We start from the raw sequence: 16,849 nt of genomic DNA on the forward strand, positions 1-16,849 counted from the left end.
GACCAACTGACAAGCTGACATCCATCCGGATTCCAAGATCCACTTTCGACTTTTAAGAAAATGTAAGGATTTTAAGTGCACCTTATGCTCTCAAAAATACTTTTTTTTTTTTTTAATAAGGCCGTAGATGGGGATGTTTATTGCTCTCAGGTTCACATTCCTTCTTGTCATAATTGTCCCCCTCTTTAAGTCCCCAAGATCAATCAAGATTTCAAACACAGTTGACTTCAATTCTCTGCATTCATGTATTTGTATAAAAAGTAATAACTCTATTTTAACACTTAAGGAGTAAAAAGCAAAGGCATCTGTTTTTTGATGTGAAAGTAAAGAGAGGTCAGAAAAAATTACTCAAAGTACAGATACCGGAAGAATCTACTATTGGTAGTTTGCCACATCCCCAAAATTAAAAAAACGCTCCCTCGTGCTAAATGTAACTAGCATCTGGATCAACAAAAGCCCCTTCTTGTGCACTTGGCCATTGTTTGGCCGCTGATCTGATCTCTGCAAGATGGGTCATTAAATTTAATTGCGGCTGTTAATATGGCGCTCCAAGCCTTTTCACGGCTTCCGAGTCGACACGGTTGTCGGACAAAACGGTGAGTGAATGAACGCCACCACGCCCATAACGGGCCACAATGAGAGTGAGATAGGCTTCAACAGGAGGTGCAGATAGCATCTTATTGGATTATTTCAATGGGCCAGGAACTCTTTTGGTTGTTAAACATTGTCGCTTTTCATTAGCCGCTGACGCTCAGATAAACCGGCTCACAATGTCAGCTGAGGTCAGGTGTTGGTTTAAATATTATATTTTATTTTTAAGGCCAGAGCAAAAGGTCCTCTTGTAATCGCTGCTCATTATTATTACTCTGATGAATTAATTACCTTTTTGGAGGCCTCATTTTACCTGAATAGTCACCAGTTTTGGCGAGCACGTTTATCTCGATAAAACTGGAAATTGGTAAAATTGCAGACCTCAACACTAGTTGGTCTGATCCACAAAAAGTTGTTTTGGGCATTTTATCATTGGCATTTTTATGTATGCAGGAGAAAAACTATTCTTTTATAGACCAGTCCAGCATTTAAAAATCTATTTTACATCTGATTGGAAGCCAGCGACTGGAGTCATATGTTCCGATCTTTTTGTTCTGCTCAGAACCCGAGCTGCAACATTCAAAATGAGCTGCAGCTGTTTTTAGTTTAATGGGGGGTGAAGCATGCCATCAAAGTTGAATTATAAATTTAAGGCCTCTCGGAATGAAAAAAAAATAGTCTTGAGACCAGTCTCACAGATTCACACAGAATTTGGAGGACATGTCGATCATGACAGGACACATGAAAATGTCTCAAGGATCCATGACAGAAATTTAACAGGAGATGGGTTCTTTTGGTTTCACGCTGCACTTTTGAGTGGATCGCAGGGCTAAAAATTTGACGAGCATCTTTTTGGGAACATGGGCAAGTAAACCCCAGTCAGCAGATATCCTCCAGAAAATTTTGGATTGAATTTTCGTCAGGGTTCGTTCAATGTCGCAATCGTTCGCAGAGACAATTTTAATTGCTGCAAACGGTTAGTTGTTGCAGCTGCTTTAGCACGTACTTGTTCATGTTTTTAAAAAAAAAAGTGAATATTGAGTAGGTAAAGAACTTTTGACAACATATGGCGTAGCTAAAGTACGATATAAGTTACCTCTATGTACCATTTACTGTTTTTTTTCCATTTTTGGACTATGACGTGTTTTTCGGTAAAAGTACAATCACTAACTCATTTGATTTGATCAGGACTCAATACCTAAAGGGTAAGAACGCGGATTTTGGGTGTGAGTCCGAGCTGTTGATAATTGGCTTCCTCGCAGCCTGATTCTGACAGCAAAGCTTTGACTAAAACCTGAAAAGGATAATTAGGTTGAATAAGGAAGAAACATGCAGCAGCTGTGTCAGTGGCCTGAGATGATTTTTAATGAAGCGACATTGGCGATCTTCACCAGGGATCTTTCGTCCGGGCTTCAAAAGTTAATGACAGCACAAATGGAAAGTATTATCAGCTTGCCGCACATGTGATTGCAAGCCGTATAATGGCCACCGCAACTGAATAGACGAGGACAAAAGGCGAGCGGCCCCGATATCAGCGGGACACATCGGTGCTTTTCTCCCTCGTTGTTTGTGAGGGATTTAGCCAGGTCAAGCGATCATCTGTGATATATTGCGTGCTTGGACAATGAGCGGCATCAAAGCTCTTATTAAATCTACATAATTGCGGGATTCGTAAGCGAGAGCCTAGCTACAGACTGGCCGTCCTTAATGCAACACGGTCGCATGGTTATGAATTCATATTGATGAGAACGGTAATAATCATGACGTGCCCGCGCCCCTTTCATGAGGCCGAAAAACTGGAGCACTGTCATCAAATTATCTCCAAACACATTCCAGCTTCTTGGATCTTTAACTGTCCAGTTTCTTAGGTACACCAAAAATGTCTATTTATTTATTTATTTATTTATCTTTTAAACAGGAGGGATGAAATATTTTCCTTTCTAGAGGCTTTTACTTGCTTTTCTGGATGACTTTCTAATACGTGTATAAAGGACAGGATTACATGAATTACATTAATAACACATGAGACGGAAATCAGTTGCGCCGTAAACAAGTCGGGGAAAAATAGAAAACGAGCGAGAGGGTGAGGACGAGAAATATTTATGTGCATAATTAGCTGGAACACTCGGTCCAAACCGGAGCCGGCCTTGTGCTCGCCACCGCCACGGTCTCACAGCACCTGCAGTCAGAAAAAGATTGGTCCTAGTAGCGCTCAGCATTAGCATTCCGTGCTAGCGACGCGTATGCAGATGGCTCGTTCACGTACGGCAGATGTTTTAATGAATGTTAATGAAAAATAAAAACGTTAAGCGATGATTAAGGAGTGTTTGACACGTCGAAATGAAAAGCTGCGGATGAATAAATAAATAAATAAACATTGCGGCCCACTTTATCACTCAGCTAGGTGGGTAGGATGGGGGTTTCATCTATGGAAATGAGTGTTTGTCTATCCTCCCATTTTTGAGTGATTAGGAATTAATTTGAATAATTAACCATGATCAACTTCAGAGATGAGGAGCGCGCCAATGACTGAAGTGCGTTTGTCTTATTTTTGGATTTGTTTGTTGCTTGTTGCCTGAGCTGGCCTACCTTCAAATCAGATGCTTGTTACACACATTGTTTCATCAAACACACACATGCACACACACTAAACTTTCCTTGGGCAGAACAAGGAGTTAAAGGTACTTTGGAATATTTGAGCCGATATAAAGAGAATATAATGGCTTCTAATGCAATATTTATGGAATATTCAAGTTCTTCCCTTATACACTTTTTGTCCTTCAGACCTCTGCTGGCGCATTACGTGTACAGTAGACCTCATGTGTCATAAAGGGGCTCTTTGAAATGTCTCTGCGTGTGTGTGTGTGTGCATCTGTTTTTGTTAAGGTTAACTTTGTGTGTTAATTAATTAATGTTAACAATGTGCAGACAGATGTTAATTCTACACGCACATTGACGGAAGGACATCTGCATTCCAGTATGCACGTAAGTTGTGCTTATGTGTTTGGTCATACAGATGTTCAAATGTGAAATCTGAATAGGAAAACAGGTGTTTAATATTTGTGTATGTTAATTGACAAACGAATATTAACTATGTGTATGTAAGAAACAAATAACCAGTGAAGTCTGTGGACATATTTAAGTTGCCAGCAATTATCACCAGCTCCTTCTACATTTAATGAGTTTGCTCACACACGTTCTGTTGCCATGCCGGCCAAGCACAGTGACAATGCTGCAGTCCCGCAGGGATGGCGTCATTATTTTCGGTTCCACGTGAGACGAGTGTGCCACATTTAAAGGGGATGAGACGAGCCGAATTGATTGGCTGGAAATGGAGTCCGCTGTGTTCTCACCCATAGTGGTGCACACAGCCTTTTTTTTTTTAATGTTCTTGCTTTCGTTTGTTTATGAGAATGAACATGCTGACTTTGGCTTTATTTGTCCATGTGTTTGCACAGACTAATAAAGTCAATAATACGAATAATAATGAAATTTTGCCAAAATATTTGCTCCATGTCTTTTTTTGTTTTTGGTGTTACGGTTAAGGCCAAGGAAAAAAGCTCAGTGCAGTACATCCTCAAATGCAGTATAGTGTTTAACATTATGAAAGTAGAGTCTCTTGTCGGCTGACGAAAACAGCGTTGAAGGCAGTGGGAGTTTGCTGTTTGATTCCAGCGTGCCGCCATGAGTCAACGATCCGCTTTTCTGCAGCGAGTCAGCCAGCGCAAAGAGGTTTATTTTCATTCTTTATTTATATTTTCATCAATATTAAAAGAAAAGAAAATCATCAAAATGATCTTGAAAATGTGGTTTGACAAGCAGTCAGTCAACATGTCTTTCTCTGAATGGACAGACATATCTTTGTTTGTGTATTGACAGACTTAGAATTTGTGTTTCTATGCGCGTATGATTAGACATGTTGAGATGTTTTCTGCATCGGAATGGACACATGAAGGTTCGTATCATTGTGTGTAGTTGAATGGACATATTGTACATACTGTGTCTTTCATCACGTGTTTAAGTAAATAGAGACCAGCTGATGTTTGTACGTGTTAACATATAAAAGGACAGACAGATGCTTACAGTTTATGCGAATCGGCATAAGACAAGATGTTTTCATTAGGACTGTGGCTAACGATTGTTTTAACAAGTGATTAATCTATCGATTCTTTACTTGATCAGTCAATGAATCGGATTGAAATAAAATCCCGTCATTCAAAAACAGTACATTATTTCACATTGGCAGCTTCTTTCAAGACAAACATAACCAGTCTGCTTTTACGGAGGACTACAAAAAATTGAGAATATTTTACTGTTGAGAAGCTAAAATTCCATTTTATATATATATATATATATATATATATATATATATATATATATATATATATATATTAATTGATCATTAAATATTTGTCAATTAATCAATTAATTGTTGCCCCTCTAGTTTTAATCGACAGACATTGTATCTCCTTGTGTGATCATGAACGGGCCATCAGATATAAGCAAATGAGTGTTTGTGAGTGAACAAACAGCTCTTTAAATTGCGTGTATATGTGAATGCAAAGTAATTTAAATTATGTGCTTCATACTCAAGTGACACGTACCATTTAATCGGACAATAATATCAGACCATAATGGGAGGGAACGGTGTGTCGCTTGGTGGCTGTCTGTGTTGGTTACTGTCAGGAAAGTTGCTTGACTGTTCGTACGGGCACAACGTTTGTCGTTATTATGTCTTCCAAGAGGTTGTGGAATGATTCACACCTCGGCACTTAATGAGATATTGTCTACTTTGTCATCGTTGGTGCGGGTTGTGAAGTAGTTGAGGGCTTACTAGATGATGATTGGCGGTGTGCATTTTTTTTTTTTTTTTACTTGATCGCTGCTGCCTGTGACAAGATGCGGGGGACTCGGGTCACATGACTTGATGAGGACTTATTGGGAGCCACACACACCTCTCACCACTCGGTCTCAATTTTGACTACACAAACAAGTTGAGACGTAAATGTAGATGAGACCGATCGTAATCAGCTCTTTTTACGACAGATAATCAGTGGAATTTTGTTTATCTGGAGGGTAAGATGTAGAGAAAAAAAACTTGACGTGCTTGAAAAAAAAACGACTGCAATTTTGGAATCAGCATGCCCAATTTTAGTTTTAATCAGCATAAAACTCTATCTTGGATTTTCTTCTTTCAAATTGTTCCCCAATGTCATGTTACACAGGTTCTTATTTGTGGAGGAAAGAACACAGAGAATAGGCCGATCCATGGGAACGTAATTACAAATTCACCTGTTACACGTGCAAGGCAGTCATCGAGTGTCCAACGTTGGCCTTGTGCCTACGCCGTGAGGACTCGATAAACACGATCGTACAACGTGCTTATGACTTTCTTAAACTATTTCAACTCGACTTGCTTGACATTTAGTGGTGACTCAACTTGCCTTTACTGATTTATTTATTTTTTTCCCGAAGTAACTTGCTTGAATCGTGTAGGTTAAGGCGTGCACAAATGTGATTTGTTCCCACCTCGGCCTGTGACCTCCCAAAAGGAAATCTAACCCCTCACTGGGGCTCAATTTCTGTGGACAGCAAGCCTCCAGAATAGAAAACGCAAACCTCACCCTCAATGTTGTTGTTTTTTGGCCCATTCTCGTCATGTAGGTTGGGGTGTGAAATGGGAGCTTTAGGGGGTGTCATGCCAAAAAGTAGTCCATTTCATATTCATTTGACGATCCTGCGGGTGTGTGTTTCTTTGAGTGGATTATCCAGTGATGCCGCCGTTGAGCCCCTTTTTATATTCCACGGATGTGGCACAGTCAATAAGGTCCACTCCGCATACAGTATCCCAGATTATACACGACAGACAGCATCATTTGCACTCAATCCGAATACAAATGATGCCAGACTGCGGAAAACAAGTGGCTGATATTTTCTTTTGTACGCTAAGCGAAGAAAAAAAATACCCATGTACCTGCAGGGAATTCTTCACCTCTACGCTTTGCCAAAAGTCGCGGTCGTGAAATAATGCACGTCAACAAATTGTCAAGTAAGGTGGGTGTGAAGGTTATAGCATTGTCTCAGCATTTTCGCGTATGTCGCAATAAACATTTGTGATCCTAATTGGTCAGGCATTTTTTTTTTTGTCAAATGCAAAATGACCTTGTAAATATGTGGAAATTCATTCAATCTTGCATTTGAATTCTGCTACAGCCACACCTTTGATACATTGCATCTGCATACATTAAAGCCTTGAATGGGCATTAACCTTATCTCTCGATCATACTTATGTTATTTTCATACGTCTTGGGGTTTACTGGGCTAACTTGGGAGTTTGGTGATTGTATTTCATGCCATGTCATGTGAAAATGTGTACGACAATCGAATTGCATTTCTCGAATCCTTGAAAACTCAACTTTAGACACGACTTGAAAAGACAATGAAAGAATAAATTAGTGAGAAGGTAAATAAGAACATCCGCAAAAGCAAATACACTGTTCCCGTTTGTTTTGGCCTCTCCGGGGTAGTGTGTTGCTGTGCGTGGAATAAGCTCACACTTAGAATTACAACAAAAGTTGAGATTGAACTCTACTAATATAACTCAATTTTCACAAATTGTGAAGCATTTGTGGCTTTAGGTTGTTTTATCTTTCCTATGTGTATGTGTTTCCACAGTATTTGCGTTATTTGAAGGAATATTACACATTCGTGAATGCTAATTTGACATTAGCATTTGAATGACATCCTCCATTCACTTTAGCATTAGCGCAACTGATGTTTTAAAAATATACATTGTGTGTAATTGTTTTTGTTGTGGGTTTGTGTGTTTAATTTTACTCCAACTGGGGTGCCATCAAACACACGTGAATTAATGAACATGATATATATATATATATATATATATATATATATATATATATATATATATATATATATATATATAATTTTTTAAATATTTCTCAGTATCCGAATGACAGAGCGATACTCCCGTTTTCTGTTTGTGAATAGACAAACTGAATGTGACGATCGTGTGTGTGTTTGTGTGAATGAAGAGACAGATTAGCAATGTGTGTACGTGTACAAATGGACATACCGATGTTTTCATCATGTGTTTATTAACATCAGTCCTGAATTTTTTTCCAGCCACCATCAAAATTGCTCTCCACGGGATGGATCGGGAGATGCGAGAGGAGTACCTGGTGGTCATCCAGGCCAAGGACATGGGCGGTCACATGGGCGGCTTGTCGGGGACCACCACCGTCACCATCACGCTCACCGACATCAACGACAACCCGCCCAAGTTTTCGAAAAGTGAGCTTCGCAAAACAAGAAATCCCAGCTCATAGCTGGTGTTTAATGCCTTCAATGTGTTTTTTTTTGCATTCTGAAAGATTTGTACGAGTTTGTGATCCCCGAAAACCTGCCCATCGGGCAGATGGGAGGCAAGGTAAAAGCCAACGACCGGGACGTCGGCGACAATGCCAAGTCCACATACAACATCATCGAAGGTGACGAGCAAGGCGTGTTCGAGATCGTCACTGACCCGCTGACGCAAGAAGGCATTCTGCGAATCAAAAAGGTAAGCTTCAGCTCACTGTGCTTGTTGAAGAAAGTTGAATAGAATATCAAGAATGCTGTAAAAAAAAAAAAAAAATAAATAAAATGGGAAAATGAGTTACAGCCATGCTATGGAAAAGTCTCCATTATTCTCACTGAAACATTTCTCGTAGCCCCTGAAGCCAGTTCCACCAGCAAACTATGGTATTTTTTTGGACCAGCAGGCGCTCTTAAAAAATCATTTATAATCCGGCGCATCTTATGTATTAATTCTGGTGTGCTTACTGCTCTCTAACTGATTTTATGTGGCACACGGCGCTCAAAAATCAGCCGAAATGTTTTCGTATGAAGTACATCCGGACAATGAAGAGAGGATGTAATCCTTTTATTTTATCGTTTACCTTACTTCCACGTCCTCGTTCTCATTCTCATCCGCATCCTCATCTAATCGCTAACAGGTGGACATGTTTTTGTACTTTCTGCTTTTGTGTCTAGGAATCTTGGTAAATGTAGACCTACTGCTGCAAATCCTTTATTTATTTGTGCTGCATTTAAACAAGACTGTTCGGCATATATTTGGCATTTTAATTTAATAATTACCAAGAATATTTATTAAGAGTATTTAAGCATTCAGGCTCCATTAGTTTGTCTTGCTCCTAGGCTGTCATAAAGCGAAGATGACTGCCGAAAAGTGTGGTGTTGACGCAAAGATACTTTAGGGCAAACAAGTATGGCATGGAGCATCAACTTTTTTCACTGTCCATGCTTCCACGAGTTTTTTTTCTGGTTGTGGTCTTTTTTGTTCGAGGAATTTAAGTAAATTAAACCGCAAGCTTTTTTTTTCCAACCATTTTTTGGTCATTTGCTCATTAAGCATGATGCAGCCATTCAGGGCAAATTCCAAGGATAAAACTTAAACTCCTGCTTTGGATTTTGCCAATCAAAAGTATGTATCCTAGACAGATGAGCAAAGCTTTTTTTTTTTCTACACCATCTAAGGTGGCCGGCCGGGATTTGTCGTCACACGTTTGACAATCATATCGAGGATTCACAAGACTAAGCTTGTTCATGGATGCTTGATGCTTTATTCCTTTATTCCTCCAGCTTTATTATATTTGTTGTGACACGAATCCACATTATCCCAAGGACGTGTGGTGCCACTTAGTCATGAGTGTGAACAATGATGAGCACAACGTGTAGGAGGTGTGCAGTGCGCAAGAACGACGAATAACATCAGTCACAAAAGCGCCAATTGTTGACAAAGCAAATGTCAAAAGTATGTTTGTCTTTTTTTTTTAGGCAACTTGCACTTCCCGTCTGAGTGGGAGTTTCAGAAGACACAATTGTCTTTGTCAGTTCTTTTTTAAACCTAAATAAGAAACTTCCGCTTCAAACTTCAGACTCCAGCCTACACTGCGGTATAACCAGCAACTTGACACCGTTCGACTTTGTGAATCATCATCATCTTTGTGAATTGTTGTCCAAATAAGTTATGTTTGTGTCCTCAGTCACTGCTAACAATTGTATGATTGTGATCATGAGGAGGCTCATGTTTAGGGGAACTATGAGAACAGATGCTGCGTGGTAGCTTGGTTTAGTTGTCTACAATGGGAAGAAGAAGTATGCAAACCCTTTGGAATATCTTTATGTATAAGTTGCAGGGTTATCATAGTTGGGGCAGTTTTGTTTTACTGTAGTTAGTTTTTATTATATTTTGAGTTTGTTTTTTAAATTGAGTTAGTTTGAATTATTTTTATGGGCGGGTTTTTTTTTTAAATAATGCAAAGTTGTATTAGTTTTAGTATTAGGTTTGGTTTTAAATCATATTTCTTGTGTATTATAATTATAACCACCATAGTCTTTAACAGTACACATACTTTGAATTCCAATAAGTGAAGTTGTGAATACTGAGCACTCGTTATCTAATGTATAGCATCACGTTTCCATTCTGAAGGCGCAAGCCGCAAGCATGGCAGCAAGATTCACCCGTTCTCAGGTGGTGGCCATTTTGTCACTTCAATTTTTTTTTTCTAGTTAAGTTTAATTCATTTATTTTCGTTAATTAAAACCTGGATAAGTTACTCATAATATGTGGTCTGGTCTCATCCAATTCACAAGAAGAGAATTTGCTGAAATGCTTACTATAGAACCAATTATATGTTTTTGCATATTTATTGCCGGAAAAGACACAGGAAGGCAGACATTACTTTTGAAGGGACCATAAGCGACTTTGCAACAATTGCTGCAAAATTCCACCATGTGTGCTCAACAGCAGTGTGGTGGTAAAATGCTGTACATCTCGCCGCGTTAGTCAGTTTCTGCAATGTGTCGCAGGCCCGACACCCCAAATTTGGCTGTTGCAAGTTCACCATAAAAACAGGAAAGTCTACCAACTTTTATATAATACAGGATCTGCCCAACACGATGAAATCTTTTTGCCTCAACATGTTCATTCTTTGAAACATGTTGCGCTCCTCTGCAGTTTGAGCTCATTGTCGGGCTGGCGTGAACGACCTCAAGGGAGGAAAGGGATGACGCTGATGTGAGAGGAAGTCGGCTTCTCCACGAGCGCAGTTCTGCTGGTCCAGTGAAGGAATGCGGTGACAGACCAAAAAAACTCCCACTGACACATCCCATCTACAGTCTTTAAAGTGCCTTCTGGCAAAAATCTTTTGTTGCTCAACATTTATTGATCAAACTTTCTGGGTTGGAGGAGGTCTTCAACCGAGACTGGTTTGAAGTAGAGTGGTGACTTTGGGAGGGTTGTTTGCTTTTTGAGGCTTTTAAAAAAAAAAAAAAGAAAATTTTTATCGGTCCGCCCTCAGGCCCATTGAGGGATGTTAGCGGGATGCTGAGCGTTTACCCCTGCAGCTTGCACTGAACTTTGAAGTCTATCCATGCTCTGCTAGTCCATCCAGATGTGATCCCACGACTGAAAATGATAAACCAGTGCAGAGGCCAAAACAGCCAAAATTCATCTGTTGTTCCATTCTGAATGAGCACATGTTGACTCCTTTTGCTCAAAGGTGACTGAGGGTACAAAGGACACCAAACAAAACGTTACTTTGTGTCTCTTAGTGGGTCTTAAACCTTAAAACAATATAAAGATAACATTGGCTTACAGTACATACTGAGTAAACTCAGCATTTTGTTTGTCCAAAAGTGCTATACTCCATTAAAACGACTTAAAGGAGAAATCAAGTCCAATTTTTAAAAAAAATATGTTCTATGTGCACCCATGAGTCTCAACACAGCCTTCTGAATATGAATTAACACTAGAACTACTAGAGCCGTCATTTTGACTGTTTTTTAACTTTGATGCGTTATTACTCGGCCTATATAAATTCTGTATAGATTGCCTTCCTGTGGTGCAATTTTATGCTACTAAACAATCTAAAAACAAAGTTAGTCCTTACTCCATTAACAACGGCACGCCCGCCATTTTGACAGCTCTACTCTTATACACATTGCACTAGGACAGCGGCGCCGGGTTTCCGTAGCAACCAGTGGCTGCATTGAGAAATGCTGCTGATCACCATGATATATAAAAACTTTTACAGAGTAGGGGCGGTATTACATCTGCTTCAAAATATTGACATTCCTGGGGATGAATTACTCGGCTCACACGCAGTGAGTCAGAGCAAAAAAAAGCCACCCTGCTCCGGCCAAGGGGAACCGTGTGGCGTGTAGTCAAAAGGCTGTTAGATGTGATCGTCATGACAATGTGGGCAGTGCATGCCTGATAGTCGAAATCAATAAAATCATGATCTTACGCGGTGCTTGAGGACATAATTCCTTCATTGCAAAAAGGATGGAGTTGTTTTATGTGCCATACTTCCGATTCACTTCCTCTTGAAGTGAAGTGCAGTGGTAGGTCTCGTCGCCCTCGTGTTCAGATGTCTGCCACTTGCCGTCCACTGAAAATGACATCACGGTGCGTTACGGCTCAAGTAACGACCGTCACGACTCCTTTGGTCATGTGCCGTTCGCAAGCTGAAATTTACTTTGGAATTTTATCAGGATTAAATAACAAGACTTCATCACAGTAGCATGCTGCAACACTTTTGGAGCTTTTAGCATATTTATATTGCGGGCTTTTATTACAATACATAACTCACGGAATGAGATTGTCTCGCTTGTCCGTTAGCTGACACTTTTGCATTTTGTTGAGAGTAAGTCAATATAACTACTCTATATCTGCTGTCTGTGTGTGCACGTCTGTGTGAGTGTGTTTGAAGCCATTTGAATAGTATTGGAATTTACTGCTGAGTACTTTAATGCCGCCACTCTACACTAGTGAAGGTCAATACACACACACCAAAAAAACATGCTAATGCTGTCCTTGAAGTGCCCCTGCTTTAAAAACACACAACATTAAGTGCACATGCTGGCTAGAACAGAGGCTATGACAGTTTTTTTTTCATTGCATTAGAGTTTAGTATATTTTCGAGAGCAAAACACAATAACAAATGACAAAAACGACACTTGTTGAACTATCCCTTTGATTTTTAGGCCCAACTAATTTTAAAATGATATGCTTGCATCCTCAGATTTTTTTTTATTGAACAGTATTGCTTTTCAACAGCTAGTCATTATTCATAACATTCTCCGGCCATAATAAGACACACGTGGGCTCGCGTTGACGTTGGTGCGGATTTTATGAATAGCACTTTTTTTTGCAGTTTTTTTTTAAGCAGCTGCCTGCATCACCCACTGACACCACATACTTGCGTATTGTTTTAATTCGCAACATCTGCAGTATATATTTGGAATTGCAAAGTAGGGATTTTTTTTTTCACGGCTACCTGAATCACCCTACTTGTGTGCAATTTGGCCACTGAGACTACATGGTTCAATATTTTATGCACAGGTAGGTCTACATAGGTAATTATAGATTCTATTTTAATTATAGTCTCGTTTTCAATCAGGGCCAGTTCCGGTTCTTGCACAGCCACCTCAGCTTGACTCATGATGAGCAGGTCCACCATCAAAAAAAAAAAAAAAAAAAAAAAGACTTGTTGCATCTTTCATTGCGAGCACTAAAGACAAAGAAACTGCAGAAGTTCAGACAGAACTTATCAAAGGAGAAAACAGAGTGCAAAAAAAAAACTACAAAAAAAATGCCCCCTACTGGAACCTAGATGGCGAACCTGGTGATCTACAAGGGCTAAAAAAAAAATAAGCAACCACAAACAAGGGCAAGGCCTGTTGAAACCTGGGAACAAACACGGACACAAAAGATGTCATAAGATAAAAGCAAAATGTAACGATAGCAACAATGCATATTGCACACGGGGAGCTTGGAGAAAACAAAGCAACGGCAAAAGACATCACAAAGAAGCTGTTCCTTATATTGTCAACTGTGAGTTCATTTCGACTAAATCTGGACGTCTTTGCTCCACCATATGATTATCTCACCATAGCGCTGTATAACAGCGACTTTTTTCGTGGTTTTCGTCCATATTTTACCAGGCCATCTAGAAGGGGGGAAGTAATATGTGGCTCGGTGAATAAAAGTCTCCAAAAGCTCACCTCTCTCCATTTCCATATAATCACTCTGACCATCCATGCACAGCCTCACACAGGCTGCTTTCCCGTCGCTAACCTTTGAATTAAAGTGTTATCCGCTGGCTGGTGGTCTTTTTCTCTCTCTCACCACATATGGAGGGATCAGAGGGAGAGAAAGATGAGGAGGAGGATGAAAGTGCTTCAAATAGCTCCTCAGACCGTGGAGGAACGAACCTCCGAAAGGCTTTGGGGACTCCCGAAAAAGTCTCCCACACGGAGAGCAGCTCCGGTCTGCCAGCTTTGACATTCTTTTAACCCCAAAATGCATGCGTGGCCATTGTGACCCGCCATCAAAAATTAATCAATATCATCCCATGCATGGTAATGGGTCAATGTTAAACTAAAATGCCAATTCTAAATATTTTTTCCAATATAATAACTTATTTTCCCAGTTCTCCTTTTTAAAGAAGAAGCAAACCATTTTCCTAATTAAAACAAAATACAACTTTTCTTTTTTTTGTTTGTTTGTTTGTTTTCCCTAACGAGGGCAAATTTCACCAGCAACATAACAAGATGGTTAAATCTGTAAAAGGCGTCACTGCGGGCCACGCGCAGCGGCTGCAAAATCTCGCCAACATGACAGCGTGCTCCGGACAAAATGTTTTGATCTCCCGTTGGAGAGTTTTCTTGATAACCTCCGCAGAGTGCTTGTCGTTATTGATTTTGTGTTAGCCGGGCAGGGTACACACGCGCTAATAATGTGATGTCAGCGAGAGCGTAAACAAAGAGCTTCATAGATTAATTGCTCAGCCTGACAAAGAGTCATTTTTTGAAAAGTAACTTGACAAAGCCTGACGGATGCAAATGTAAATCAATTGTGTTCCTGCTGACAGAACAATAATCAATGATTGACCTGAGGTCACTATTACCCCAAAAGGAACATTTGGGCACCACTTTTCGTTAATTGTGCGGTATCCAATACCCAGGTAATGAAAGCTCTGATCTGCTTAACATGTTTTCCTGCGAGAAGCTACAAAAATCTTGCTACATTTTACAAATTGCACAGAACGGCTAACGCTTATGTACGATGACCGTGGAGAGATGACTAAGAGCACAGTCTGCTGCAGCCTAGTCGAGACTGTGGAGTATAATATTGCCATATCTAAATAAAAGCAGTATGCTAGGCTAATCTTAGCATTTGTCATTTATATTTGCAGATGTGTTTAGATTCACGTTACTTCCTGCTCTACTCTCCTCAGTTCAGGCAGACATTTCTCATTCCAAATAGTACTGCGAGAAATGACCAAATGCACAGTGCATTGAACACATCACACCCAATGACTCACGCTAACAGGGTCTCCTGAATTAAATACTATGGTCCTAATTTACAGTAACGGACAAAGCTGATATGAGCATATGTGTTTAGTTTTTTTATCATTTCTAAATGTGTATGCCACAAAATCATAACTTTTATCGAGGAGAATGGGCTGAGATGAGATGATGTGCGTTTATATGCCTAATTTGTAGATGTGTAGCCTATCCTAAAAAGTTGCATTTGAGTCACTTTAAAATAATACTGCACAAATCTGCGGAAGCCACACCAGACTGGACCCAGCATATGAATCGGGAATGATTTTCTCCGGTGTTTACTTCTCTGAGACTAATTTTACCCTAGAGGAGACGCAAGCCTGTATTTCACAAGTGGCAAAGGCTTGCCAGTGTTAGCGAATGTTGTTTTTTGCGTCAGGGTTAGACATTCGGCAGACATTTTGCGAACAATTTTCAACGGAAATAAGTTTTGAGCATGTTCAAAATTTGATGGCAACATCAAAAACTCTTTTCAGTCTTTTCAACTTTCTGCCAACTTGAACAAACCCTGGCAAAAAAAAAAAGCAACTTTCAGGCTGTGCGCAAGTGCTCACAACCATCAATGAGAAAACAACTTGCTGAAGCAAAGCAGACAATGCAGAAGATGAGCGAAAGCTAGCATGTGTGTTGTTTTTGTAATTCCTAAATGTGAATCCACAAATGATCCAATGGGCTCTGCTCACCTCAGGTTGCAGCACTTAAAGATAACTGCGGGAAATTGCGAAAAACACGGCGTGTTGAATTAATAAATTCACGCTAACAAGCAACAAATGCCAATTAAGGAGAAAAATGTTTCCTTTAGTCTGCAAGACTAACATCATAGCAAAGCAGAAACTGTGCGTGGTAAGCTAACTTTAGCACATGTAGCTATTTTTGTTACTTTTCAATGTTTATCCACAAATCACGCAATTGTCTTTGGTAACTTGGTTTGGGGTTCTGCAAAATAGTCTTGTTATTCAATAGAAGACTAACAACGAGAAAAGTGAATACTCAAGCAAAACAGAGATGGCATTGAGCGCATCATATTGTGAGACGATTCCTGTTTTTTTTGCGTGCAGGCATTAGACTTTGAAAGCAGGAGGACGTACACGCTCAAAGTGGAGGCCGCCAACGTGCAGTCAGATCCCGGTGGCGGCGTTGGGGGGCCCTTCAAGGACACGGCCACGGTCAAGATCGTCGTGGAGGACGCCGACGAGCCGCCTGTGTTCTCTAAGCCCATCTACACGCTCGAGGTCAATGAAAATGCGCCCGTCAACACAGTCATTGGCACGGTTGGTGCCAGGGATCCGGACTCTAGCGGCAGTCAAGTAAGGTAAGTCATGACTCTCTAAGATGGAGGGAGCATTTATGCCGGGATAAAAAATCTCAGTTTAATTTTGCAGCAAGCAGACGAGCGGTAGACTGTAGACCCACAAAAATGTCTCAAGGAGTCATGCCTGAAAAGACACAGCAAGTATGACATTTTGGTTTGGAGTGGCTATTTTGGGAGTATTTTGTTTCTTCAAAAACAAACTTTAAAATGGAGCCATTTGATTCAGTTTCATTTGACAACATGGTATTTGACAGTCATATCTATTTTAAGTAGAACAACAAAATAAAAATCTCAAATCAATGCCTGACAATAACAAGTCGGCCATTTTGATTTTTAGAATGTAGCTGCCAAAGCTTAAATTTATTAAGTCCCAGGCATGACGCCCCAAAATTGGCTTGATGGCATGCCCGGAAAATTAACCAAGTAACGGCTGGTAACTTGAGAAAATTAAAAAAGAAAACTCATGAGTCAAGACATAACTGTAATTTGGGAATTTCCCCTTGCCACATCCTT

The 16,849-nt window shown here is 40.0% G+C and overlaps 1 protein-coding gene across 2 annotated transcripts in view; it reads left to right on the forward strand.

The window, feature by feature from the left end:
- The window catches only part of cdh8 (cadherin 8), a 126,994-nt gene that overhangs the window by 87,688 nt on the left and 22,457 nt on the right, over positions 1-16,849 (forward strand). For both annotated transcript variants that reach the window (XM_088295830.1, XM_088295831.1), the window contains exons 5-7: positions 7,735-7,902; positions 7,983-8,170; positions 16,083-16,336. In XM_088295830.1, the coding sequence (XP_088151956.1) occupies positions 7,735-7,902; positions 7,983-8,170; positions 16,083-16,336 (610 nt within the window). The remainder of the gene's footprint in view (positions 1-7,734; positions 7,903-7,982; positions 8,171-16,082; positions 16,337-16,849) is intronic.

This window comes from Idiotropiscis lumnitzeri, chromosome 5 (genome assembly GCF_059441095.1).
Source record: "Idiotropiscis lumnitzeri isolate Australia: NSW breed Sydney's pygmy pipehorse chromosome 5, RoL_Ilum_1.0, whole genome shotgun sequence".
In the NCBI taxonomy this organism is placed as follows: domain Eukaryota; kingdom Metazoa; phylum Chordata; class Actinopteri; order Syngnathiformes; family Syngnathidae; genus Idiotropiscis; species Idiotropiscis lumnitzeri.